The 25546-nt window shown below is 46.4% G+C and overlaps 3 protein-coding genes across 4 annotated transcripts; 2 read left to right on the top strand and 1 right to left on the bottom strand.

Moving 5' to 3' along the window:
• The first annotated feature begins 2502 nt into the window (after nucleotides 1–2502).
• On the top strand, nucleotides 2503–6994 carry LOC307086341 (uncharacterized protein). Of its 2 annotated transcripts, none has more exons than XM_079751518.1 (4): nucleotides 2503–2997; nucleotides 3586–4161; nucleotides 4441–5193; nucleotides 5394–6994. In XM_079751518.1, the coding sequence occupies exons 1-4, from the start codon at nucleotides 2742–2744 to the stop codon at nucleotides 6014–6016; spliced, it is 2208 nt and encodes a 735-aa protein (XP_079607644.1). In that variant the 5' UTR covers nucleotides 2503–2741; the 3' UTR covers nucleotides 6017–6994. The 2 variants fall into 2 exon arrangements, with proteins under 2 accessions (XP_079607644.1, XP_079607645.1); XM_079751519.1 differs by having other exon boundaries at nucleotides 5399–6994.
• Nucleotides 6995–7936: 942 nt separating this feature from the next.
• Nucleotides 7937–10111, top strand: LOC307085979 (uncharacterized protein). Its single transcript, XM_079750950.1, has 4 exons — nucleotides 7937–8202; nucleotides 8496–8560; nucleotides 8657–8750; nucleotides 8843–10111. Exons 1-4 carry the CDS (start codon nucleotides 7995–7997, stop codon nucleotides 9925–9927), a joined length of 1452 nt encoding a protein of 483 aa, XP_079607076.1. The 5' UTR covers nucleotides 7937–7994; the 3' UTR covers nucleotides 9928–10111.
• A 2708-nt stretch (nucleotides 10112–12819) lies between these two features.
• Nucleotides 12820–21670, bottom strand: pnp5b (purine nucleoside phosphorylase 5b). Its single transcript, XM_079750484.1, has 6 exons — nucleotides 21489–21670; nucleotides 20395–20564; nucleotides 20000–20103; nucleotides 15684–15859; nucleotides 15115–15305; nucleotides 12820–14398 (listed from the first exon to the last, which is right to left on the bottom strand). The coding sequence occupies exons 1-6, from the start codon at nucleotides 21506–21508 to the stop codon at nucleotides 14199–14201; spliced, it is 861 nt and encodes a 286-aa protein (XP_079606610.1). The 5' UTR covers nucleotides 21509–21670; the 3' UTR covers nucleotides 12820–14198.
• Nucleotides 21671–25546: the final 3876 nt, after the last annotated feature.

Consider the following 25546-nt stretch of genomic DNA (forward strand, 5'->3'; position numbering starts at 1 on the left):
CCCCCCCCCCTTGTTCACACACTGTATGGAATTATTTTTGCTTTATTATTGAGTGAGATGGTTAGGAATGCATGGGAGGGAGAGGGGAGGACATGCAGCAAAGGGCCACAGGCAGGAATCGAACCCGGGTCGCTGCGATCAGGAGGCTTTATGGTACGCGCTCCACCCGGTGAGCCACCGGGGGGCGCACCACTGTGGGGAACTCGGCCCGGCATCGGGGCCCTTCCCGATAACTCGCGCCGCCGAGAAGCGTCCGACTATTACCTCGATAAACCAATCACTTAAGGGCTGATTATGGTCCCTCGTTCACGCAACGCAACGACCACGCAGACGCTTAGACGCAGTCGTGAACCTGTTTTGGTTCTGCTTCGGGTTTCTGTGAGCGGACCAATCACAGCCCTTGCTGCTGCGTCGCCTCGACGGAAGGTTACGATTTTCGGGAGGCGCACGTCAGGCCCTCGCGGTGGACGCAAGGAGGGTCCGCAAGGACGTAATGGGTCCGTAACCGCATTAAGTTGCGTGAACGTGGAACCATAATCAGCGCTTTACTCTGCGTTTGTGCTGTTTCTTTATTTATTTATTTGTTCGTACTGTAATTTGCTCCTGTGTTTTAAAAAGTCATTCACATGACCAATTTTTGTAACATTTAATTAGTTTAAGGGTTAGGTATTACACATAATGAACAATGTAACAAGCATGTCCTTAAAGGTTGTATCAGCGACTCTAGGCCGAAACATAAATAATCACATTCATCTGATCTTTCCTCACGATCCGCTAGCTTCCCGCCCAATAAGCAGGCCGTCAAAAAAACGCGTCTCTGTAGGAAGCCTCTGCCCCGAGATCGCACAAAAAAACAAATGGTACTACCATCCACTCAAAACCAAAATAAATGGTATTCCAACCAATCACTGACAAGGGGCGGGTGTTGTGGGGTTCTGCGCTGCGTTCATGATCGTTTTTACCGGATGCACGAAACACGGAAGGGAGGGGCGAGCTGGCTCTGTTTGTTTGGGATCTCGCTTCAAATACCAACGGAAGTGACGGCACCCAACATAGCTGATGGAACCTTTAATATGAACGTTTTTGAACGGCCTTTAACTACACAGTTTGGATAGGGTTTGTATGCTCAATTACGATAGCGCCTTCTAATACAGTTAAATTAACGTCACAGGTAGTACATATTAAGGACACGATGTTGAGGCAGACTTACTACATTTGATCTGACTACACCATGATCCCCCCCCCCCCCCCCCCCCCCCCACAACTCCATTACGAGCTAAACTTTGCATTGTTTTCTAGTGTTATTACACTAACCGGACACTAATGCCAAGTGTTTTCCACGTTTTCATACAAACATACTAGGATTCAGACTACATAGCGAGTGTGAAAGGTCGATGCATTAGAGTTTTGAAGATATGAGGGAATGTATATTAGCCTCTTGTTTTGCTTGATGTATTCCACTTTTTCTACCAGTGAGCAGTTTTTAAATAAAGTGATTGTGATGGTGTTCAACGTGGTGATGCCATTTTCTGGTACTAGTTGGTCTTCGTGAATTATGTAGCCTACATAAAAGTAAAACGAAAGGTAGGTAAGACAATTCAGCACAAAAAGGATTATTATTGAATGTATACCACAACATGCTTTTGGATAAAACAGTGATTAAATAATAACATAGTACTAGATGTGATCTGAAAACCAGTTGCTCTTTAATTGATTGATTGTTTATTTAAACCTACCAATTGTCAGCTTGCCAGAGAATCCGAAGAGGAATGGATGTGAAACATTTAAATGTAGGGGGACAACTAAAATCATGTATTCTTTACAGCATTGCACACACTTGTGAAAAACCATGTTTACTTATGCCATCCCACTGTTTACCTGTTATCAGGTAAGGCCCTTTTATATATTACAAGAACAGCCTAAGACAGGGTTATATATGAGAGTTGTCCTCAAAGAAACCCAGTTTGATTGTGAGTTTATTCATGAATGTTCCTTTTTCTGGCATGGCCGGGGATGGAATGCCAGCCAGTCAAAGCTGCTTTTCGTGCCACCACACGTCAAACAAATATAAATACATATAAGTAAGCTCGATTTTGTCTCCAGCATAAATAAATCCCACACCTCCCTTCAGGCCTTCTGCCAAAGACAACCACAAAGCACATCGCTAGCATTAGCAAAAGGTCTGCCTACTACAGTTAAAGCCTTGTTGTGGAAGACTCCTGTCATGCGCAATGAAGACAGGGGTAGAGTGCGGCCACTGGCCATCCAATAATTCAATTCAGGCCGAACAAAATCACTGCATTTTTGATAGAGCATTCGATTGTATTTCTGTCGGGAATTCCAGCAAATATGACTTCTAAAGTCATCTTTGAAAAAAAAAAAGTTCTGAAATAACTACTAGCTTTTAGTTCATTCTAGGCTTTTGCTGCGCGTTTGTCTGTTATTAAGGTAATTACGTCATATCCGTAGAACGGGAGGAACTCTTCGCTTGTTCAGCCATGATTCAGTTTGTGTGTATGTTAGCATGTAATAATAATACATTTTATTTATAACGCACTTTGAATTATATGTATACGCGTGTAGCCTCTTATAAGCTACGACAAACGCGATAGTATCAGGCTGGGCACCTTCTATCTGTAAATGGACCACCTTACTTTGGTCAGAACAAGAAGCTGGACGCCTTTGCAAGGTAGCCTAGAGCTGTGAAGTGGACGCCTCGGCATATCCTTTATACGTATACTATGTTGAGTGTCGTTAACATACGAGCTCAGATTTCCTCTGTTATCGATGCACTGTCCAAAGCTGCTGTTGCAGAAATCGCCAAAGTTGTCGAAGATGGCATGGTGGTGTGGCGTCTGGAAATATGCCAACGCGACAATGAGATCCTAAAGCTGAAAGACAACATCGCCGTTCTCAACAATGAGCTGAAAGCAGCGACTGGGGGTCAAGATCGAGGGGTGATCGTTCTTACTGAGGATGACCGACCGGGGAGTGATGGTAAGGCTTAACGTTACAATTCGACGTAGTTTTACTCCAGAAAAAGGCGTCTGGTTCGGAAGAATTTTGATGCTGAGCAGTCTGATTGATTCGTATAAAATTAATTGCAATTGGAAAACATCTTGGATTGTTGTTTTTAAATACAAGAGGCTAGGCCTTAACCTCTTGGTCCACAAGGAATGTATGGATGTGGGAGTAGGTTAGCTTGTAAACTGTAGTGAATCTAAAAGGTAGGCAGGAATATATTTAATTAAGCGTCTGCTGGTAATCAAACGTTATTTTTATTTCTTTTTTTTAAATGTTGGGTTTACAGGTGCCTTATGCATAAACAGCCGTTTTATTTACTTATAAGTCTGCCAGATTAATGAATTGGAAAATATTCACTTTCACATCGGTGTGATCGTTTTATGTACCAGCGCAGGTAGAAGTCAGAACCGGCGCCCTCTTACTTAAAGGGAGCAGACCCCTGATTAGTTTTATGAGACACTGCCGTATTTGTCCTACAATGCAGCCTCCTTTTAAAATGGCTTGGATTTTGGTTGGCAAAAAAGGGTTGTGTACGGTACTACGTTTTATTTTTTTCCACAGACGCCAACGATGCCTGCAATGAAAACGTGCTTGACAAGGACCCAAGCAAAGGGTCTACACCTGAGGTACAGGTCAAGAGGGAGCCGGGAGAGAAGACCATCAGCGACGGCAGAGAGGCCCTGGCCCAGCAGGGAGCGGAACAGACCCGCTTTGAAGGGGAATCTGGAACGTGGAGCGCAAACTCCATGTACAACGCAGCTGGACTCGGCACTCCTGATTATTTGGGTTTGGCAGAGGTTCTCCAGCCTGATCCATCGGCTCCTACAGCAGTCGGTAGCTCCTCTGGTGTTGTCGTCGGCTCAGGGGCCGTGCAGCAAAACTCTGCCGCCCGCGAGCAGCTTGCGTTCAGCTATTATCGTAACACTTACAACCCGGTCCGGTGGAGGAACATCAAGAGCTTGATGTTCAAGAGGGGCTTCGCCTGTCTTTACTGTGGCAAGAACTTCAGCCGGAGGGCCCACCTCGAAAGGCACAAACTGATCCACACTGGCGAGAAACCGTACGTCTGTGAGCTGTGCGGTCGGCGATTCAACCAGAAGAGCAGCGTGAAGGAACATATGAAGATACACCAAAAGGGTAGGTTTCTCACGTGTGGCTCAACTGTGCACAGTCTGAGACCCGCTTGGTAATTGTTGGATTGCTGTCACGAAGCCACCGACATGTATTTCTCTTCAAACCTTAACACCCTGAGGTTCTCTTGTCTAGATAGATTACTCTTTTTAAATTGTCTTTTCACAAAGAAAATGTGTACTCCTTAAGATGTCTGCCTCGATCATAATGTTATGATTCTAAAGTTATATTGTAGTCTAGTTATTCAGTTCTAGAGATGCCCTAATGAATTTGGTACATATACAGGTCTACAGCCCAAACCAGAAATACAAGGCTTAGCAGAACATCAGCGTGATCCTGAAGAGGAATTTAGTGCAGACACCCCTCATGCTGAAAATGGGGGCCAGTCTACAGTTAAAGACGAGCTGCTGCAAGAAGAAGCCCATCCCGCCACAGGTTTTCCAGTGAAGTCGGGGCCTGAGGGGAAAGTGGCAGCACAGCCACTGAACCCGAGTCCCGGCGGAAGTCATCCAGCCAGGGAGGGCAGCGGGAGGTCGGTGGAAGACGTCAAGGTCTTCGATAGAGACGGAGAGTTGTGGGCGTCGGGGCCTCACGTGAAAAAGAACCCCGGAACAAGCAACGGCGTCATGGGGAGGAGCATGCCATCCGGGTCGGGACACGGCTCTTTACATCCTGCCCCACGGGAACATTTGCGGCCCTTTAACATGTCGGTGAAACCATACCGAAATCCGAGTGACAACGCCACCTCCCTGACGCGATATTCGTCGCCGGGGGCGTTCGGTGAGACGGCGATGTCAGCGAGCTTCAACTGCATGCCGTGGCAGCCCCACTGGGCGCGCAGGAACCCCTCCTTTGAGCCGGCCAAGCCCAAGAAGTGCTTTGTCTGCCCGTTCTGCTGCAAGGTCTTTGAGCGCAGCGGACACCTCGAGAGGCACGTGAGGATCCACACGGGCGAGAAGCCGTACGGCTGCCAGATCTGCGGGAGGTTCTTCAATCAGAAGGGCAGTCTGAAGATCCACTTGAAGACCCACAGAACTGGTTAGTGTGTGTGTGTGTGTGTGTCTGTGTGTCATAAGTTCAAAACAAACTCTGACTTGAACAACAGTTAAACAAATCAAAAAACCAAGCTCACATTTTAGCCCTAAATACATACGACTACCCCCAAAAAGGCATGAATAACGACGGAAATGAATGAATCATGAAGCTAATTTGGATGTTTCTCACTTTATTTTGTAAAGAACAGAGCATAGAAATGTTGGAGGCGCAGCAGCAGGAAGGAAACCCCCAAGCCCAGTTGATCCCGGGTACGTCCATGTCTGGACCGGCCACCTTGGGGGGCCCCATCCCCGACTCGCCGTACGACGCCGGCCGCGGCGAGCCCCCGGTCGCTGTGAAGCTGGAGCCCGAGACGGACTACGTCCTACCGCCAGGAAACGCCCAAGGCATAGCGGACGACGCCAACTTCCTGTGGACCTCGATCATCGAGGACGGCGGCCGCAGCCTCTCGCCGCTGGCGTCGACGTACAGCGCGCACGCGGCCAGCGTGGTGTCGAACATAGTGAAGGACTGGTTGGGCCCCGGCAGCGAGCCCGGGGCCCACGGGGGCCAAGGGTCCCAGGGCAAAGAGATGCCCTCGGTGAAGGGCAAGGAGGATATGGAGATGATGCTGACGGAGCCGTATACGGGCATGGACCCTTCCCAGGAGGGCACGTCGCCGTTCGAGGTGCCCGACCTGAACGCCCTGGAGGAGGGCTGTAGCGGCGACGGGGACAAGCAGAACGGGTTCATCTGTTTGACCTGCGGGACGAGCTATCAATGTTGGAGTAACTTTGAGAGCCATCAGTGCAAAGATCCCAGTTAGTAGGTTTATGTGGCGAATCCTGTTTTCTATTTAAAAATGACAATAGTTGCATAGTTTGCAAAGATTTGTTTTTTAATATTGCATATTCAACACTTTATAGTCAGTCCCTCCAGAAAAACGCGATTATGCGATCGCATAATTCAACGCATAATCAGCCAAAGTCCGCATATTTATGCGGGGGTCGCATTTTTTCAAATATGGCGCGCTTTCACTGCATAAATTGCCGATTTCCGCGCAAAATATGCGGGGCTTGCATGATTTCATAATCCCCGCATTTTCGTTGCAAAAAAGTCACATATATCTTAGCAGAAAGTTGAAAAATGTTGCGTTCACTTCACACAAGAGCAGCCATTTCCCCCTGTTGCAATGGGAATGTTATGAAGTGACGTAATTACGCGACGTGAACATCATCGAAAAGCTGCATTTTCCGCAAGTTCCTGCATTTTTTCGCAAGTTCCCGCAATTTTTGCAAGTTCCCGCAATATCATCGCATAAAATTGCAAAAATATTCCGCATATTTCATCGTATTTTTTAAGAAAACGTGATCAAGGATTTTTGGCCGAAACAATCACAAAAAAACTCCGCGTTTTTCTGGAGGGACTGAATAGGGCTGTCGACATGTGCAATTTCAATTTGAGTCGATAAAGTGGTCCTGCCTTTTCTTTGGGGAGAATTCTGACACAGGCCCCTTAGAAATGATGGGAACCGTGGCCTTGTTCAATGTCACATTACATACGTTTGTGCGTATGTAAATACTGTCTAGGTGTTGTGCATGAAATTGTTACAAAATAAGGCAATACAGTCTTTTCTGAGTGGTTTCCTGTGTTGATCTGTAGCTTTCACACGGTAGTGCAGACAAATTAAACAGAATTTGAAGATGAATGTGTCGAACCTTTACCTGGGATGTCTGTTAACCTCTTTGAAGTTTTGACCTTTTTTTCTGAAAGGTCAATTTGGAAATTCCAATATTTAAGATTAAAAAAGAAAATGATCAATTAGTTATTTTGTCAATCACTTTGTTGTATGTTGTATTCAGCCTCTATTTCAAATTTGAACCACTCACGTCTGGAAATTATGAATATTGGGATGAAAATATTCAACAGATAGAGTCCTTATATGCGTGCATGATAAATTTAATGCATATCGTCAGAAGCAGTAATATATTAGCGTCCATTTAATGAATAATTGTATACGTCCCAAAAAAAGGTGCCTCTGACAGTAATATATTATATACCCAGACAAAAATGAAAGTATCAACAATGTTGATGCTTGTTCTTCTGTGTGACTTAAAAGTACTAATCTTTGTGTAGTGAGTATCCATAAGTAGTCTTGTGAATGTTTAGCGTGTAAACAGTAATTATTTTGCCCTAAGGCAGGCTAAAACGCCATTATCCCTAAAGCAAGGTATCTGCAATCTATCATTTGCAAATTATTCTGTCTCTGCTATGATAAATGGGTACTGCAGCCAACAAGAAGATGGAAATGCCTCTATAGAATCCCTAAGGTTCCCATAATTCAGCCATTATGCAACCAAAAAAAGTGGATTCTCAAACCTATGCTTGGCAGTGCTGCTACTGTGCCAAATCTTGTAGTCTACACACATATTAGTTTTTGTACTCACTCCTTCAAAAACAAAAAAAGTATGTATATTCATGTATTTTCTTGAATTGCACTATGTCAAACAAACATGCTACTGCCCTAAGTTATTAGATCTCCAATCCGTTGAGCACATAGACGTGTCCTGCAGTTGAAACACAGGTTGCAAGCGATAGATGGAGCCAGGAATCCCCTGAACCCGGCGGGCACAGTATTCTAGTTTTTACGGTAAAATGCTCCGCCACTCGAAACAAAGGTTCCGGGTTACTACAGTCAGGGATGTATTTTTCCTGCCTCGATTGTTATTGCAGTTCATAACAAGTATTCGCATGATGATATATTGTTAGAAATCAACCTATTATACTTATATTTATAAAGTAACATGGCGACGTGTATTCCTTTTCAAACCCAGCTCACCTCTATCATGGAGGTGTTGGTAAAAACAGCTGTGTCAGAAATTTCTAAACTTGTCGATGATAAATGCGGTTCTTTGCATATTGAAATATCACGAACACAGAGCGAGAATGAAATCCTGAAAAGAAAATTATTAGTCATGGAAAACCAAAAAGCACAAATGCATCGGGGATTTGGTAAGTAGTGGGTGCTCTTATGTGTATCCTTTACTCATTGTTATTTTAGCATGCATTCGTATGCTTATAAAGTGATTCTTTATCTCAGTATGTCATTAAACCAGGTTATGCCTCAGATAAATGAACACAAATGCTACCAGAATTGGACATGGTATTAAGTGTTTTATATTCATCATTGGTCATCCATCATTCTAGCTTGTTGGGATTGAAACAAGTTACCATGCAGCTGCCTAACTACTTGTCATACGTACTAACGAGGCTCCACCTTGTTTGTCTATTTTGGTACCAATCAGAAAGCTATATTGACAGCGGGACAGATGCTGGGAGCAGCTGCCCGCATCCCGCCGGAAATATCAAGGTATGTTTCGCACGCTTATGAATTCCTAATTTGGTTAATGGAACGTACATTCAATTAAATAAACGCAAAGCTAAATTAAACCCGATGATTTTGTAGTTTGCCAACGCTGATCAGGATGCTGCAGCCTTTACCATAAAGGAGGAGTCTCCAGATGAAGCAGTATGGAGAAGAAGATCTTCAGATTCTATAGGTGGGTCCAAAAGAATACGGGTCGGCTAGATAGGTCGGTTCAATACGTCGACGGCTGCGTCATTCCCCTTCACCCTAATGTGTCTTTTTCAGGGCATGCCATGCAATACTCGAACACTTCCGCCGAGACGCACCTGCTGGACGAGCCCAGCCAGTTGTCCAACGCAGAGTTCACCAATGAAGGCGCCCCGAATCACTTCGCCGCTTCGCACCATGCAGGACTGCGGGGAGAGGAGACAAACGACCTGCGGCTGACCATCAAAATGGAGAAGGAGGAGGGTCACTCTGCGGCGAGTCGGGACAGGTGCCAGCACGGCACCGGCAAACAGAACCCGCTCCCCGGTGACTTCTCATTGGACGACCGAGAGAACCAGCTGTGGTCTTCCATCATCGAGGGCAACGACATCGACGCCGGCTTCCTGGATTTCTCCAGCGTCGTGGAGGAGTACTCCAACACGTTCCCCAACCACCCGGACACGCACGCGTTCCCCGGCGGCCACTGCAAGGCTGGCGGCGGCGGCGGCGGCAGCCCCCCGTCAGCCCCCAAGCCCCCCTGCAAGACCCCGTACGGCGGAGAGTACCAGAAGGACGCGCCTCCGCCTGTAGCCGCCGCCTTCCAGGCCTCCAGGTGCCCCCCGGGCGACCACGCCGCGTTCCCTCCCAGAATCCCCGGGCTGGCCCCCCCAGCCCACCAACACTCGGAGCGGGACGCCGACCCGGACCGGCCGGCCTTCTCGCCGGACGGCTTCCCCCCCCCCCACCACCAGCACCACCACCACCACCCTCCCCCCGCCGGCGCCGCGCACCCCCACAGGGTGGGGTCGGCGTCGGGGGCCGCGCGGGGCTTCATCTGCTCGCTGTGCGGCAAGGCCTTCGCCCGCCTGCACCAGTTCAAGCTGCACCAGCAGAGCCACAAGCGGCGGCGCGCCTTCTGGTGCGGCGTGTGCGGCAAGAGCTTCCAGTGCTCGTCGCACCTCAACATCCACCACCGCACGCACACGGGCGAGAAGCCGTACGGCTGCGGCCAGTGCGGCAAGCGTTTCACGCAGCAGAGCAGCCTGCGTGTGCACCAGCGCACGCACAGCGGCGAGCGGCCGTACAGCTGCACGCAGTGCGGCAAGACCTTCATCCTGCTGCACCACCTCAAGAGGCACCGGATCATCCACGCCTACAGCTGAGCGAGCACGCACGCACGCACGCACGCACGCACGCACACACAAACGTACGCACGCACACACACACACGCACACACGGACCCCCTACTCTCATGCACGCACATTCACACCGGGACCGGAATGAGATGATGGGGGGTGGGTACGGCGGCCGCAACGTTATGACCGCGAAGCGAGATTGCTCACTTGTTCATCCGTGCCCCGATCCCTATAGAGTGAACTCTGCAGGGATATAGACTGTGGGAGGGGGGGGAACAGGTAAGGAAGGGGAAAGGGGGACACTAATCGTGCTGTGGAGGTCTGTCAGTGGGATGCGCGTTGGTCATGGAGACCTGTGTGAGGTCTCACCAGATGGTTGAACAATGCATCGTGGGACATGAACAGGCAGGATTAGTGTAGACTGTCAGCTGTACACAGCTTTTGCGGTGCATCTTTGGGTATGAAGTCTGACACTCTGGCTCCGAGCAGCGCTACACATGTTGACATCCCAGATAGTGAACGGGTGAGCAATTTCCTATAAACAGCCATTGTGTCGCATGATTTGACTTCATGGTATTATGTCATTTCCTGATCACAATATGGGAACACATTTTCCTCTAAGCCCCTCGAAACAGACTTTTTTTATTTTATTTATTTATTTCTCGAAAGTATGCTGTTCACGTTCCATTTTTCTGTTGAAAGGTGTAATAGCTACATTTCCCGGAGACCAATAGTCATCATTAAAACATCCGACTATAATATACGTAAGTATGGCCAGCCCTGGCTCCTGACCTGATTATCTGCATGTTCCATGTTAAAACCAATGCTTAAGATGATCCCCGAGTTGATCTGATCAAGGTTGAGATTTGTATAAAAGAGCTTACGAATGTGTTTTTATGAAGGGCATTGCTTTATGCAAGCCTTTTTTTTTAAAACTGATATTTAAGTTGTGATGTTTGCAGTCCATTTGCACAAAGATGTGCATGTATCGTAAAAACTCCAAGCTGAAACCCCAAACGGAATCCATGAACAATTGTGTTCCTATGATCACAGGTAGCAAATAACTTGAATTAAACATTTGAAACCCAAAGCTTGTTTACAAAAGCGATCAAGAGCTCTTTCCTTTGACTTCAACTTACTTTGTGTATTTCTGAATTCAGTTGGATGCTACTTCATCTCCGGTGAAAGCCAAATGTCTATAGGCCCTTTGCAAGTGATGTGTCACAAATGTGTTGCCATTTTGGAATCAAAGTTTCACAAGTTACGCCACCCGTCTGCTTCATTATTGCTCTGCAGTTTAGCTTGGCTGACGATTTATGGCAATTCCTGCACATTTCAATGATGTTATGAATAGCCTGTGTTATGTTGCCTCATGAAAAAAATTCATGTCAACCTTTATGTACACTGACAGTTGTCTGCCAGAGCAACAGGGGGCAGCAAAACGCCTCAATAACAGCGTTGGCCATTCATCCCCAGTCTGATGACCCTGATGACCCTGCTAGCCCTACGCCTCGTGCCCCTCCGTCAAAGGACGTTGGAAGGCGGGGCTGACGGACGGGGGAGCTTTCCAGGGTCGTCAGAGCCCGAGTAGTGTCACAGTGCTTACATTTGCATACGCGATGTGATTGGATGACGGATCCGTCGCTGCCGAAAAAGTTGAAAAATGTTCAACTTTCTGACGGCGCCGAAGGCTCCAACGGAGCGCAGGGATCCACGATGCATTGCGCGTCCGTCCACGTTCAAAGTCAATGGGGATCAGTCAACGGACGAATGCAGTGGGCACGAGGCGTTGCTCCAGCGCCAGAGGAACTTCTGTGATCCGGTCGCGTGGTACCATCTGACTTCTTGGCAAACACCCTTTCTGACTTATTTCTTCTTGGCCTTCGACACAAGATGCGCCTTTGTCTGGCCTCATGATCAACCGGCAAAAAATTCAAGTATTTGAGTTGGAAGGCTTAGCAATGTTCACACAGCAACTGGTGATTCCCTGAAGTGTCACTGCAGTTTATCCTTCTGACAGGTTCTTCCTCAAATACACCCATAGCTTTATATTTACGATAACTCAAACCAAACATTCCATGTTTCCTTTGACTGAATTATTGGAGTCCTAACTCGCCATGGCTTAAAATACGCTCACACAGAACACTTGTCAATCATCAACCTGTGCACTAGTTCACAGGACTAGATCTAGTACTAGTACAAGCAACTAGTACTGTGTTGAGTCTCCATCAAATCCAGCGCCCTGAAACTGAGAACACACCTGATGCAAAGGCTTGACCTCTTAAGCTCAGACTAAGCCATAAGCTGTTCTCTTAGGCACTGTCACATTCATGCTATGTCACCTTACCCCCATACTGTTCTTAACACTGCTAAAGGGACCCGCCACAGCCCTGCTTCGACACGGAGAGAAGACTTGATTTAACTGTGGGCGACACTTGGCCGCTTATGGTAAAAAAGCTCCCATGACCTTGTATGGTGAAGACGTGGGAACGCTGGAGCTTCCCAATGGAAAGGTATTTGGGATTGGGGCCCAGGGATGGAGTAATTTCCTGGCTGCTGCAGAAGGAACGTTTCAGATGAGAAACAGCGGGCCGATGTGGTCGAGGAGAAGGGGGGCAGTTTAGCTGAGAGGGGGGTAAAACAACCAGGGGGTTGCCGATGGTGTTCATGGGAATAAGTTAACAGAACCCGGCCGGTGTTATCATTTGTTTGTTGTACCGAACACTTTGTTCCTCATGGGGGGTGGGGGGGAGCATGTGAAGGTGAACGTGTATGTGTTTGGTTTTGACCATTTCCATACTTTTTCCCCCCATTCAGTCCTGGAAAGAGAAATTCTCAATTGTGAGTTACAATTTTTTTTGGTCTTTAATGTTTAACCTACACATACACACACGACACACTTTGTTATTCAGACCGATTTGTTTATTGGGAATGAAGCAACATAGACAGAAATAAAAGATTACTAGTGGCGCCTGACTAATAGCAGACTAACTGCGAGTTAGTTGCACTGTGGATGCCCAATGCTCTTAAAAATGGATTAATGACATGCTTTCCATCGTTTAACATGCATTCCGCATATTGTTTCCATTTAAATTTCCAAGGGACAGATGTAATGGGTGCAGAACTAAACAGGAATGGAATCAAATTCTTTGTTGTAAAATTTATAAAAACATTTTTTATATTAGTGATTTTAAAAGAGTAGAAAAGTTTTTTAACAGTAGGGTAGGAGATATATTTATGGAATGTGGTTTAGACTTTGACACACACACACACACGATAATTCATAGTTCTATAAATATTTGAAGCATCGCACCTTTAACCTTAAGCAGGGAATGTATTATTGAGTTAAAACAATTAATACAATTCTCGAATTAGGAGGTGGTTTCGAGTTTAAACCCCAAGAGTATTTGTGAGTCGTTCAAGTATTTTCTCGAGTTATGTACATACATTACCTTTTATATATCTATTTATTAATATTTTCACGCCAGTGTTTCCCCTAAGATCTTTTTTTAGCCACGATACCGAGTTGCGGTTGGCATATTTTTTGCTGAAGGAAATGCCTGTAGTAGCATGAACACACTTGTTGTCATGTGCGCAATATTCAGTGAGCATGCTAACATGCTAGCATGGCCAACGAGCGAACACGCCAAGGTTCAAGTCCCTGGGCCATTTTGAGGAGGACTTGTGAATGATTGAATTATGGGGCTGATCTCATGGGGCTGGCTCATTTGCATAATCGTATTTTCGCAAAAATCGGCATTAACTGCCCTTTTTTTACAGAATCAAACTCAGAACAATTCCATAAGATCAGGCATTATAAGAGAGCATGTTGACCTCCTCCTTACTTCTGGTTTACATGTGTATTTAATTTGACCATTCTCAGTTGTGAAGAGGGGTGGATTTAAGCGTTTTATCCCATTCACTGTCAAAATTAAATGATAATCTTATAAATATTAATTTAACAAAAAGTATGCAACATATGGGGAAGTAGAATAATAATTATGAGAACGTGATAAAAAGTGTTATCACTAACAAATAGTATTTGGAGGCCGCTGCTGTGTGTATGTAGGAGAAACACTGCACAGTATATAACACAAAAGAGACCACATTCCCCATGCAACAGAATTCTCTGGCCGCATTCTCCAGTTTCCCAAAAGCAAGCCTCTGCAGTATTGACGATTGAGTCGGCCAGCAGTGACCCAAGCGCCCGGGGAACATCATTCGCTTGGAGCCAGTCAGTGAGTAGGAATGTTAACCTGCCGCTGCGACACTCAGAGCCGGCCTAACAAGCCCCCCTGCTACTCCATGCGAGACACGATGGTGGAAACCAGCTGCTCCATCTGAGCCGCCCTCCCCTCGCCTGTCTCCAGCACCTCTTCGTGGTTGGCCTTCTCCTTGCTGGTGTAATCCATCACCGACTGGTTGGAGATGAGGGACAGGGCGAAGCAGCGCATGCCACAGTGGCGCGCCACGATCACCTCGTGGCCCGTACTCATACCTGGGGGAGAGACAGGGGTTATAGCGCGGGACCGAGCCATAGAGCCGCTGGGGGAACGCTGGGCGGTAGTGCTTTCTCCTCTTTACTTTATTTTTGTTTGTGTTGAGGGCCAAAAGTTCAAGGGGGAGGGATATAATATGTCTGTATATTCAATGTTTTGTATTAATCCTGCTTTTAATGTGGGGCCTGGCCTAAAGGAAAGAGCAGTTTTTATGCTGACTGCTTCCAATGTTGTGTTGGTCATACTAAAGAATGATTTATTGCTTTTTCTGTGAATGATACAGAACATAAGGACATTAATAAATAAAAAAAAAAATCGCGCATTAAATCGGAATCGTAACATTGGTCAAAATAATCGCAATTCGATTAGTTCCCCAAACCGTTCAGCTCTGGTCCAACGACAGGTGCACAGGAGCATTGCAATTCTTTTAGGGTTCACTCAGTCAATGATATTTAAAGGGGACATCTCATACCACCAGGTGTGAGTGTGAATAGCCATTACAAGCAGGTTTGAAAATGTGCAGCACTGTGACGTCACAGGTGGGCGTGTCCATCTATCCGTCACACATCTAGATGGACACGCCCACGTGTGATGTCCCAATGCTGCACATTTTGAAAACGGCTTGTAATGGCTAATCACACTCACGCCTGGTGGTATGAGATGTCCCCTTTAAAAAAAGGCCCACGTTGTCGCAGTGACCTCGGTCCAGGCTTACCAACGGCGTCCGCCCCCATGGAGTGCAGCATGCGACACTCTGCGATGGTCTCAAAGGAGGGGCCGCCCAGGACGCAGTAGACCCCTTCCTTCAGGAAGTCACTGAAGCCCAACTCTTTTCCGACTTCGTGCGCCATCTCCCGGAGCTTCCTGTCGTAGGCGTCCGACATGCAGGGGAAGCGGACGCCGAACCTGGGAGAGGAGGTGTGGAGGAGAGAGCGTATTAACCACCTGAACGGGAGCACGAGGCAATCGCCCAAGCCCCCTTTTCCATTTCTTTTGTGAGTGAAAATGTTATGCAACTAACTAACTAAGATATTGCAGCATTAGTCTTATCTTTTAGAAACGCCTTACAGTACTTGCATGTTAAAAAGCAGTAATAGATAACATGCGACATGCATGCCACATGTTGCTCTATTTTTTTTACAGAAACAGTACATGAAGGCATCTCATCTCCATTAACACACAACACACACACACACACACACACACACACACACACACACACACACACACACACACACACACACACACACACACACACACACACACACACACACACACACACACCTCTCGTCGTTGAGCCCAGCCAGTGGGTTGTTCCCAGCCATGCCGGGCATGTTGATGTGGTCCCTGATCACCATGACGTCCCCGACTCTGTAGCCGGGGTTCAGACCGCCCGCCGCGTTGGTCAGGATCACCGTCTGCACGCCCATCAGCTTGAAGACGCGGATGGGCAGCGTGATCTGGACCGCGTGCGGGAAAAGAAGGACAGATCAACAGTAAGTCACCGAGCTTGTTACTGAACTACCCTGATTAGTATCGCCGCGTTCATACTGCACACATCCGTCGAAGGATGACAGAGGGCTTGTCTGACGTATGGGGGACGCGATCTGATTGGCCGATGGATCCGTCGGCCAAGTTGAACATTTCTCAAAAAAAAGAAAAGTTGAACATTTCTCAACTTTTTTGACGCAGGCAACGGAGCCGATAGAACGGACAGACCCACAATGCATTTCGAGAGCGCCCCATGCAAAGTCAATGAGATCCGTCAACGCATGGATGCAGTGCGAACGGGGCGTAAGTGCCTTAGAGGATTATAATCGATTTGTTGACTTATTTGCTATATGGATGAGATAAACGTGGAAGACTGGGAGTCCTCTGAAGAGACTCTGGCTTCATGGAAAGGTCATCCGATGTGCTGTGCCACCGGTGTGTACTCATATTCAGGCCTGGGGATCAAGTTGAGATTACGTTTTTTTATTAAATAGACAAAGCATCTATTTAGTTTGTTCGGGGATAGATTATGCCCCTGGCTCCTGGTGTGAAGAGAATACCGTTGCCTTCAGGGCCTTAAGAACATGACACGTGAATGCATGACATTGTCTGATACTGAGATAGAGAGGTTCAGACAAGGTTGGATGAGTAAGTGAATTTAAATAAGTTAGATGACGAAACAGCTCACAAATCCCAGAATAAGGAACATGACAAAATTAGTATGGTGGTGAAGCCATGTATGGCCATTGTTTGTTAAAAAAAAGTTTTTCCAAAACTGGAAGAGCAGGTTTTCTGCAGACCAGCTCGGCTTTGGTATTACTTTGTTAAAGCTAGGGTGGGTAATTTGGGAGAAAACAGTGGTTGACATTCCGTTGTGCTCTCTCTGGCCCCTCCCTGCCACGCCCTACCTGCTGTAGCTCCTCCCTCCCAACGTCAGTTATGCGCGTTCATGTGAATTCAGTTAAATTGATAGGAAGACGAAACACCATGTCAGATTCTGAGGTAATTAAACATTAGTGCTGATAACTACATAAGTACATATTTAGCATCAACATCTTACTCACAGACATACCATGTATGTTATCTTAAAATCATTGTAATTGCGCTGGTAGGCCTAAGAAAAGTAGCTGTATCAGCCAAGCAAGTCAGCAAACTAATTGCAACTGTAATTCGTTAGCATTAGCTGCCAGAGCTAGTAACCTGATCATCAATATTATATACTGACGTTTTGAAGTGATGAATTATACTACAATAACGCTTATTTTCTGCATTATAAGAGTGTACAAGAAGAGAGCCCAGATGGCTCTGGGGACGATTATGTCCCAGGTCCTAGCAGCACAGGACGTGGGATATATAGGGTCAGCAGACGGCCTGCTGCTAGAGGCAGGCAACCTAGGGGACGAGGAAGGGGACGAGGTCGCGGTCGGGGAGGTCTTGACAGGGTAGGGAAAGAGGACACATTTACATTTAGGGCATTTAGCAGACGCTTTTATCCAAAGCGACTTACAATAAGTGCATTTGTTACAATAAGTACATTTGTCATAAGAAGTGAAACAATATATCGCTGTCGGTACAGTAAAGACGTTCATAGAACCAAGTGCAAGTATTACAATCGCTAGGCTAACCTAGCTGCTACACAATTAAGTACCTTGTACAAGTGCCAGGACGTACAACATTCAATGGTGGCTGTGCATTGGTTTCTATGCAGAGTCGAGATGAACTCTGAACAGGTGAGTTTTGAGTCTTTTGCGGAAGCTGGTGAGCGACTCTGCGGTCCTGACATCGGTAGGGAGCTCGTTCCACCACTGAGGTCCCAAAACAGAGAAAAGTTGTGACTTTGCTGATCGACCTTTGCTTGCTCTTAGCGATGGCGGTACCAGACGTCCGGCTGAGGTAGTTGAGCGGAGGGATCGAGCTGGGGTGTGTGGCTTTACTAATGCTTGGAGGTAGGCAGGGGCAGTTCCATCGACTGCCTTGTATGCCAGTACCATCATCTTGAATCTGATGCGAGCTATTACAGGGAGCCAGTGGAGGGGGGTTACATGGGAGAACTTTGGTAGGTTGAACACGAGGCGCGCTGCCGCATTCTGGATGCGCTGCAAGGGTTTAATCGCAGAGGCAGGGAGTCCAGCCAGGAGCGAGTTGCAGTAGTCGAGGCGGGAGATGACCAGTGATTGGACTAGAAGCTGAGCTGCTTCCCTTGTGAGGAAGGGCCGGATCCTGCGGATGTTGTAAAGTGCAAATCTGCAGGACCGGGCCACCGCAGTGATGATTGCGGTGCAGCACAACTGATTGTCCAACACTACACCAAGGTTTTTGGCAGTTGGAGAAGGAGATACAGTGATGTTCTCAACAGTGACCAGTAAGTCCATGTGTGGGCAATCTTTCCCTGGTATTAGGAGGAGCTCAGTCTTGTTGAGGTGGCCACGTAATACCGTGATGCGCCAACGTGTTGCAAGTTGGGGCTGCCGATCGTTATTGCAGTGTTTTGAAATGAAGTGTTCGAGTAGCCGATAGAGAGCAACACGAAAGGAAATGGATCAATCATATAAATATTTGGCTTGCTTCGTTGATTCGTGGAGTATTGTAAGGTTTTACTGAAGGACTAGAGCTATTTAGATGGCTCTTAATCAGCTTTCTAAAAAAAAGGATCCCAACCCAAAATGGGCAACCGACCGTTGTTTATTGGGTCGCCGTTTGGCTGAGTAAAATACACCGCATGGCTCTGTTAATCCATTTTCCTTTCCATAGAAGAGGGTTTTTTTTTCTCCGCCTTTTTCCATTTCTGACGCTGTGTACGGGAACCCATCCCGCTCCCCCTTCTCGCAAACCTAGACCTGGAATCGTTTTCTTCACGTTCTCTGGCCACACGGGACTCACACCGGGGATCAATTGTTAAGTTCCCCGCGGCGTCACTTATGTAATTCAGACCGTTAATATCGGTTGAGAATCCAATATTTCTATACACTTTCAATGGACTACATTAACCGCGATTGAGATGCGTGATTGTTTTAAGACACCACCTCAGCCGGCTGTGCTGCTTTACATTTCATAATCAGTGTTGATGTTGGGAGGTCCCTGGCGGTCGGTAATTACGGTAAACCTTGGAGATAACGTGGGGGACTCCCCCCATCCGGGCCTGCCAGTAGATGTGATGAACAAACCTTTTCCATACAGACTGCCAACAGTGCATGACCGCGCAAAGCACTATGCTGGTATACTATGCTATACCATCTTAAAGAGCACAAACGACATAAGGGCAGCAGTGTAACAAAAGCCACCTGTTTTTTACTACACTTTCCATGTGACAAAATGACTTAGTCACTGTTCGCAAATTCTCATTCCTCATAATAATGATTGAATGATTTATAATAGGTACCCTTTATTTAACTATATTATTACTGTATCAATCAACTAAAGATACAAATCTGGTTATTGATTTAGTACTGACTTTTCTTTAACAATAACTATATTCAACCACATAAACCTCAATCTTTCATTCATTGATTGTGTACACTTTGATTCATAATTCAGGTGTTGGATAGCACTTTATATTACACCCTTATTTTTGTTTAAATGTTGTTCTTTCCACAACGAGACTGGTCTATTGGCATTTTGCCCACCCCAACAGTTGTAGAACAGGATAGCATAATAGTATAGCAGGTTGACGCTTCACTCGCTGACAAAGGGAATGGTAATGGTATTTAAATAAGGCACATTTGTGTGTGGATCAGAAATGTGTTTGTGAAACTTATTTTTGTTTATGGATTAATTTTACATTCATACATACCGATATCCATGTGTGTGTGCATTGAAATGTATTTTTGAGAAAAGAGTAATTTATACATAAATCACAAAATACATTTGTGAATCCTTCTCTGCGCATTCATTATTAACGAGACTGTTCTGACCCCATAGAGGTCTTTCCACAACTCTGCACTGTAAAAGAGAGCAGAAACAGACCCGGTGTAAAAGGAAGCTAGACAGGGCCAAAGTGAACTCAACCAAAGGAAGGTAAACACAGCACGACTTCACGCCATGACAAACCAAAAATGAACAAAGTGAACTCTGAGCTCGACATTCAGGACCCGGGGGGGGTATCTACTCACCTTTTGGATGGGGTACCCCTCGTAGAGGTGGAATCTACCCTGCATGCACACACACTGCTTCCCTTGCAGAGTCCCAAACACAAGCTGACCCGCGTGACCACGCACTGCAAGGAGCACACACACACGCACACGCATTAGCCACACACACACACACACACACACGTTAGCACACACATTAGCACACACATTAGCGCACACACAAACACACACACATTAGCACACACATTAGCACACACACACACACACACACAGACCGACACATTAGCATGGACACACACACACACACACACACACACTGTAATGACCACACTGCATTTTTAGCCACAAGGATGTTGGTTAAAGACACTCAGCCTCATATACAAGCGCATTGGTTCCACACAGGTGGGAGAGCTTACCTGTGCTTTTGGGGAAGTTGGGGATGTCCCCGTACTTTAGGATGAATGGGTCTTTGATTTTCTTAGCTAGTCCCCCTAGCCCAGAGCCACACACTATAGCCAGCACTGGGCGCACGTCCGTGTGGGCCTGCAGCCAATCGGATGTGATCTTGCATTCCTCATAGCTATTGCTTTCAGTCGGGATAGCGGGCAGCATCAGAGAGAGAGAGAGAGAGAGAGAGAGAGAGAGAGAGAGAGAGAGACTATATCAGGAGGGTTACGGTCAAATACAACGATGCTGTCTTTGCATTTGGAATGGAGCAACTGATGAAGAACAGTTTTATTTCTAATCAGTGGCATAGGACAGGATCCAAGTCAAATAAAAATAGGGCATGGAGACGGTTTGTTTTACCGTCCGCTCAAATTATCGAAAGGTTTTACAACTATGTGTAAGGCTGGAAAGATCCCTCTCGATTTATTGATTTTAAATCATAATTTCTGTCCTGTCCAAATCTTCATTGCAAAAAAGCCTTTTCAATCAAGATTTGCAATCTTAATTGCAAATACTATTCCGGTGTCGTAACATTGGAACAAGTTTCGGAACTTTCTCTGCCAATGGGGCAGAATGATCGCTTAGTCACGTTTCCTTATTTGTATATCAAGGTGTATCATTTCATAGTGTAGTTAACAAACACTATTAAATGACTTACACACCCTCACACTGAGCGGAGTCTGCTAAAAGCCATTGATAGTAAAGCAGGCGTTTTAAAATAGCACACTTATTAAATTACATCAACTCAACACCACCAAAGGTCACTTTGGTAAGCTACTCTGCGTCTATTGGCGTGGTCAACTGCGTATATTTAAGAAGGGTTTTATTCTCAAATTTTCGCTGTTCACTGCTGACTGAGGATGGAACATCTAAGCCCTGGATCCATTCACCCCAGTCGGGCCATCGCTGATATTTTGCTCGTATAGTATTCATGTTGGCCTATTCGTATCATTATTTGTAGGCATAGTAGTGTTTACAGTAATTAAAAGTAGTGTTTTAAGTATTAATTAAAAGAGCGGAGGAAACGTTGTGGGTAAATGTCCACCTTGGAGAGGATACTCACCCATGTGCTGAAGCTGACATCACAACGTAGACTTTAGATGTTTTTCGCAACTCCACAATTAAACAGTATAGTCCGTCGTTTTTTTCGCCTCACAATTACAGAGCGATCGGTCTTGCGTCTTCGCTTGCGTTTACGTCACACTAGTGGATCTTAGTACGGTAATGGCGTGTGGTCGGTTTGAGTCCCGAATTGTGCTACTCCTCTCCGCCCAGATCCAATGGCATGAGCCACATCCTTTAAGCGTCACACGACAACCTGCGTTATGATTGGCTCAATGGCGGATGTCGGCAGAGGAGGATGATGAAGTCCCAACGCGCTGTGTTTGCGTGTCTCTGTTGGAAAAACTAAACACGCAGTTATCCTTTTTTGTACGTCTGGATGACTTTATGACTCATATATAAAATGCAGAACTGCCCGTGGCCACGTAATACCGTGATGCGCCAACGTGTTGCTAGTTGGGGCTGCCGATCGTTATTGCAGTGTTTTGAAATGAAGTGTTCAAGTAGCCTATAGAGAGCAACACGAAAGGAAATGGATCAATCATATAAATATTTGGCTTGCTTCGTTGATTCGTGGAGTACTGTAAGGTTTTTTGGGGGGCAGTTTGCCCCCCGGAACTTGATGCGTTCATTCATTCATAACAATGAATTTGGTGAGGAGGGGGCCTGGCCCCACCGAACACGTGGCCTAGAGTGTGGCACTCGCCTCCGTGTCAGTTTGTATTGGACGCGTGCGTGCTGCCGAACACGTTCTCGTGTTGTGGGACGGCTGTCTTGCGGCGAGGTGAGGTTTAACTAGTTTAACTTTATGGAAATGAGTTAGGTCATTCGATTTGACAATCGACATACAGCCGAGTACTGAAGGACTAGAGCTATTTAGATGGCTCTTAATCAGCTTTCTAAAAAAAAGGATCCCAACCCAAAATGGGCAACCGACCGTTGTTTATTGGGTCGCCGTTTGGCTGAGTAAAATACACCGCATGGCTCTGTTAATCCATTTTCCTTTCCATAGAAGAGGGTTTTTTTTTCTCCGCCTTTTTCCATTTCTGACGCTGTGTACGGGAACCCATCCCGCTCCCCCTTCTCGCAAACCTAGACCTGGAATCGTTTTCTTCACGTTCTCTGGCCACACGGGACTCACACCGGGGATCAATTGTTAAGTTCCCCGCGGCGTCACTTATGTAATTCAGACCGTTAATATCGGTTGAGAATCCAATATTTCTATACACTTTCAATGGACTACATTAACCGCGATTGAGATGCGTGATTGTTTTAAGACACCACCTCAGCCGGCTGTGCTGCTTTACATTTCATAATCAGTGTTGATGTTGGGAGGTGCCTGGCGGTCGGTAATTACGGTAAACCTTGGAGATAACGTGGGGGACTCCCCCCATCCGGGCCTGCCAGTAGATGTGACGAACGAACCTTTTCCATACAGACTGCCAACAGTGCATGACCGCGCAAAGCACTATGCTGGTATACTATGCTATACCATCTTAAAGAGCACAAACGACATAAGGGCAGCAGTGTAACAAAAGCCACCTGTTTTTTACTACACTTTCCATGTGACAAAATGACTTAGTCACTGTTCGCAAATTCTCATTCCTCATAATAATGATTGAATGATTTATAATAGGTACCCTTTATTTAACTATATTATTACTGTATCAATCAACTAAAGATACAAATCTGGTTATTGATTTAGTACTGACTTTTCTTTAACAATAACTATATTCAACCACATAAACCTCAATCTTTCATTCATTGATTGTGTACACAATTCATAATTCAGGTGTTGTATAGCACTTTATATTACACCCTTATTTTTATTACAAGAGTGATTATTTTTGTAATTTTGTTTGTGTTTACTTGTTAATATACTTGACCGCACACCAGTGGCGGCGCCAGGATTTTGATTGTGGGTGGGCCTCCAGAAAACCGGAAATAAGCCAAAAATAAAAACCGGGTTCCCCTTCATCTCCGTTTCAGCGCCTTTCTGCGGCACTGAGGACGGCGACTCAGTAGCCTACCTGTGTGGCTCTTGTGTCGCTGTCCTCAGCTCAGAGTTGAAGCGGAAAAAGAAACACACCTTGGCAGTAGCCTAAATGTGCTTGCACACCGCCGCGCGGCAACCGCCCTTATAACCGCCTGGCTGCCGGAGGGTACAGCGCGGCGGTGTGAAGGGCCAGGCGTTTTCAAAAGCGGCTGCTGCTGCTGCCGCCGGGCGGCTGCCGCCGAAAGTTTCAACACGGGGAAAGCTGAGCGATACGGCAAAATCTGTGCGCGTTCACGTGGGCGGCAACCGCTTCCTGGTTTTCAGCCGCTTTTGTAACCGCCTCCCCTCTGCCGCCCTTACCTCATTGAAATGAATGGAGGCGGCGAGTTGCCGCGCGGCGGTGTGAAAGTAGCTTAAGCCTAACTTCATTTATCTCTTTTGAACGTTCAATACACAAAAAGACTGAATTATATCTTTGGAGGTTCTGTTTCTCTCTCCATTTATTTACCCAGCACGGCGCGCAGGGAACTGTCCAAAATTATTTAACTGTTTCTTATGAATTCAGAATGACAGAAGAACTGTATGGACATGAAATAGCAGCAGCATTGAATCTGACAAAGCTGCTAAACACAAACAGCAGGAAAACGATCAAAAATTATTTCTCCTGTAGCTTATAAGAAGAATACTTAAATGAATAACCTATCTAACCATACAAACAAAAGCATAACAATCCGAGATAACTGATAAATAATCACAAATGCACACAATTCAATTCAAACTGGCTTGTGGGACTTGGTTTACAGCAGGAGACGACGGGGTTTCGTGTTGAACACAGCAAGAATTTCTTGATATTCCAGTGAATTAGTCAATTCCCTTTCAAATGAAAGCAGGGATAAAGAGTGCAGTCTATCTGTCAACATTGTAGCCTGCCTGTTTTTATCCGATTGACAGCTGAAAGTCTCTCCACAGTACATGTCGTCATGGGTAATGTGAGGAGGCTGTTCGTGTTGGGGAAAATATCACGGGGGCATGCGTCGAGCACTTCTACGAGTGTTTCTTTTTTCTCGTTCATGGTCTTGTTGGCCTTTGCCTTTCTTTTAAGCTGCTGTACAAACACAGTGTGCTCTGCGTCTTCCACAGGAATGGAAAAGTGCGCGCAGGCGGGCCGGATGAGAGCCGTCACCAAAGGTGTCTGAACCGTGGCAAGCAGGCAGCAGCGGCTCTCATAAAGCGGTATGCGTCGGGCTTGAAACGAGTGTTCAGCTCCATCATCTGCTTCAGAGTTTTGCTGTACAGGTGATGATTTGCCCAGAATAGAATCAACGTGCGTATTGCAGCCTGTGGGCAGGCACAGTCCACACGTGGGGTAGAAGCCGCTGATTGGCAGAGAAGTTTTTACTCAACGCTTTCCTCAGGCTGCTTATTGGATAAACAGCTAGAATGGAAATCACTCTCTACTCACTATAGGCCTGGGTCAAAATGGGCGGGCCCGGACCTAAAATGGGCGTGCCCAGGCCCACCCGGGCCCAATGGTAGGCCGGGGGTGCCGCACACCCCACTCCAGCTGACGTAGTGATTGTATGGATACTGCCCAGTTTTCAAGTTTATAGGGCAAATTCGTAATGAGGCGGTGAAAAACGTAACATTACACTCAGCACAATGGTGTGTTGTAGGCTGCTTTTTTATTCAATAAAAACGTAACTTCCTGGTTTGTTTTGTTATTTGTCAGTAGTCTGTGTAGTGTGGCAACCCCAGTGGTCAGGGGCTGGTTTCCCAATAAAGGATGCGCAAGCTTGGTGTCGGAACGAGGGTTTTTATTGAAGGACCGCTCAGGGGAATAAGGAAAATCATAAATCAACTAAGGTGACTTCCGCTATGGGGGTCTCCGGCCAGGCCCGTCTTGGTGTCCGGCGTGAATGCTGCTCCCTTCCGCTACTCCTGGGGGAAAGTGTTCCATGAGTTAGGGCAACAGCATGTCGGTCTCACCTCTGCGTCTCTCTCTCTTGACTGCCGTGTGCTCGGCCTTTAATTCCCTCCTGCCGCCGCCTTCCCCCAGGTGATCT

The sequence above is a fragment of the Pollachius pollachius genome, assembly GCF_949987615.1.
Source record: "Pollachius pollachius genome assembly, chromosome: 14".
Lineage (NCBI taxonomy): Eukaryota > Metazoa > Chordata > Actinopteri > Gadiformes > Gadidae > Pollachius > Pollachius pollachius.

What these genes read in the sequence shown, in the direction of transcription:
- LOC307086341 (XM_079751518.1), top strand. Translation starts at nt 2,742, where the DNA reads ATGTTGAGTGTCGTTAACATACGAGCTCAGATTTCCTCTGTTATCGAT. An exon ending in TATGAAGATACACCAAAAGG is followed by an intron (nt 4,162 to 4,440) that starts GTAGGTTTCTCA and finishes GTACATATACAG; the next exon opens with GTCTACAGCCCAAACCAGAA. An exon ending in CTTGAAGACCCACAGAACTG is followed by an intron (nt 5,194 to 5,393) that starts GTTAGTGTGTGT and finishes TATTTTGTAAAG; the next exon opens with AACAGAGCATAGAAATGTTG.
- LOC307085979 (XM_079750950.1), top strand. Translation starts at nt 7,995, where the DNA reads ATGGCGACGTGTATTCCTTTTCAAACCCAGCTCACCTCTATCATGGAG. An exon ending in ACAAATGCATCGGGGATTTG is followed by an intron (nt 8,203 to 8,495) that starts GTAAGTAGTGGG and finishes GGTACCAATCAG; the next exon opens with AAAGCTATATTGACAGCGGG. An exon ending in ATCCCGCCGGAAATATCAAG is followed by an intron (nt 8,561 to 8,656) that starts GTATGTTTCGCA and finishes ATGATTTTGTAG; the next exon opens with TTTGCCAACGCTGATCAGGA.
- pnp5b (XM_079750484.1), bottom strand. Translation starts at nt 21,508, where the DNA reads ATGTCAGCTTCAGCACATGG. An exon ending in AGGGGTACCCCATCCAAAAG is followed by an intron (nt 15,860 to 19,999) that starts GTGAGTAGATAC and finishes CACGCGGTCCAG; the next exon opens with ATCACGCTGCCCATCCGCGT. An exon ending in CATGGGGGCGGACGCCGTTG is followed by an intron (nt 14,399 to 15,114) that starts GTAAGCCTGGAC and finishes TCTCTCCCCCAG; the next exon opens with GTATGAGTACGGGCCACGAG.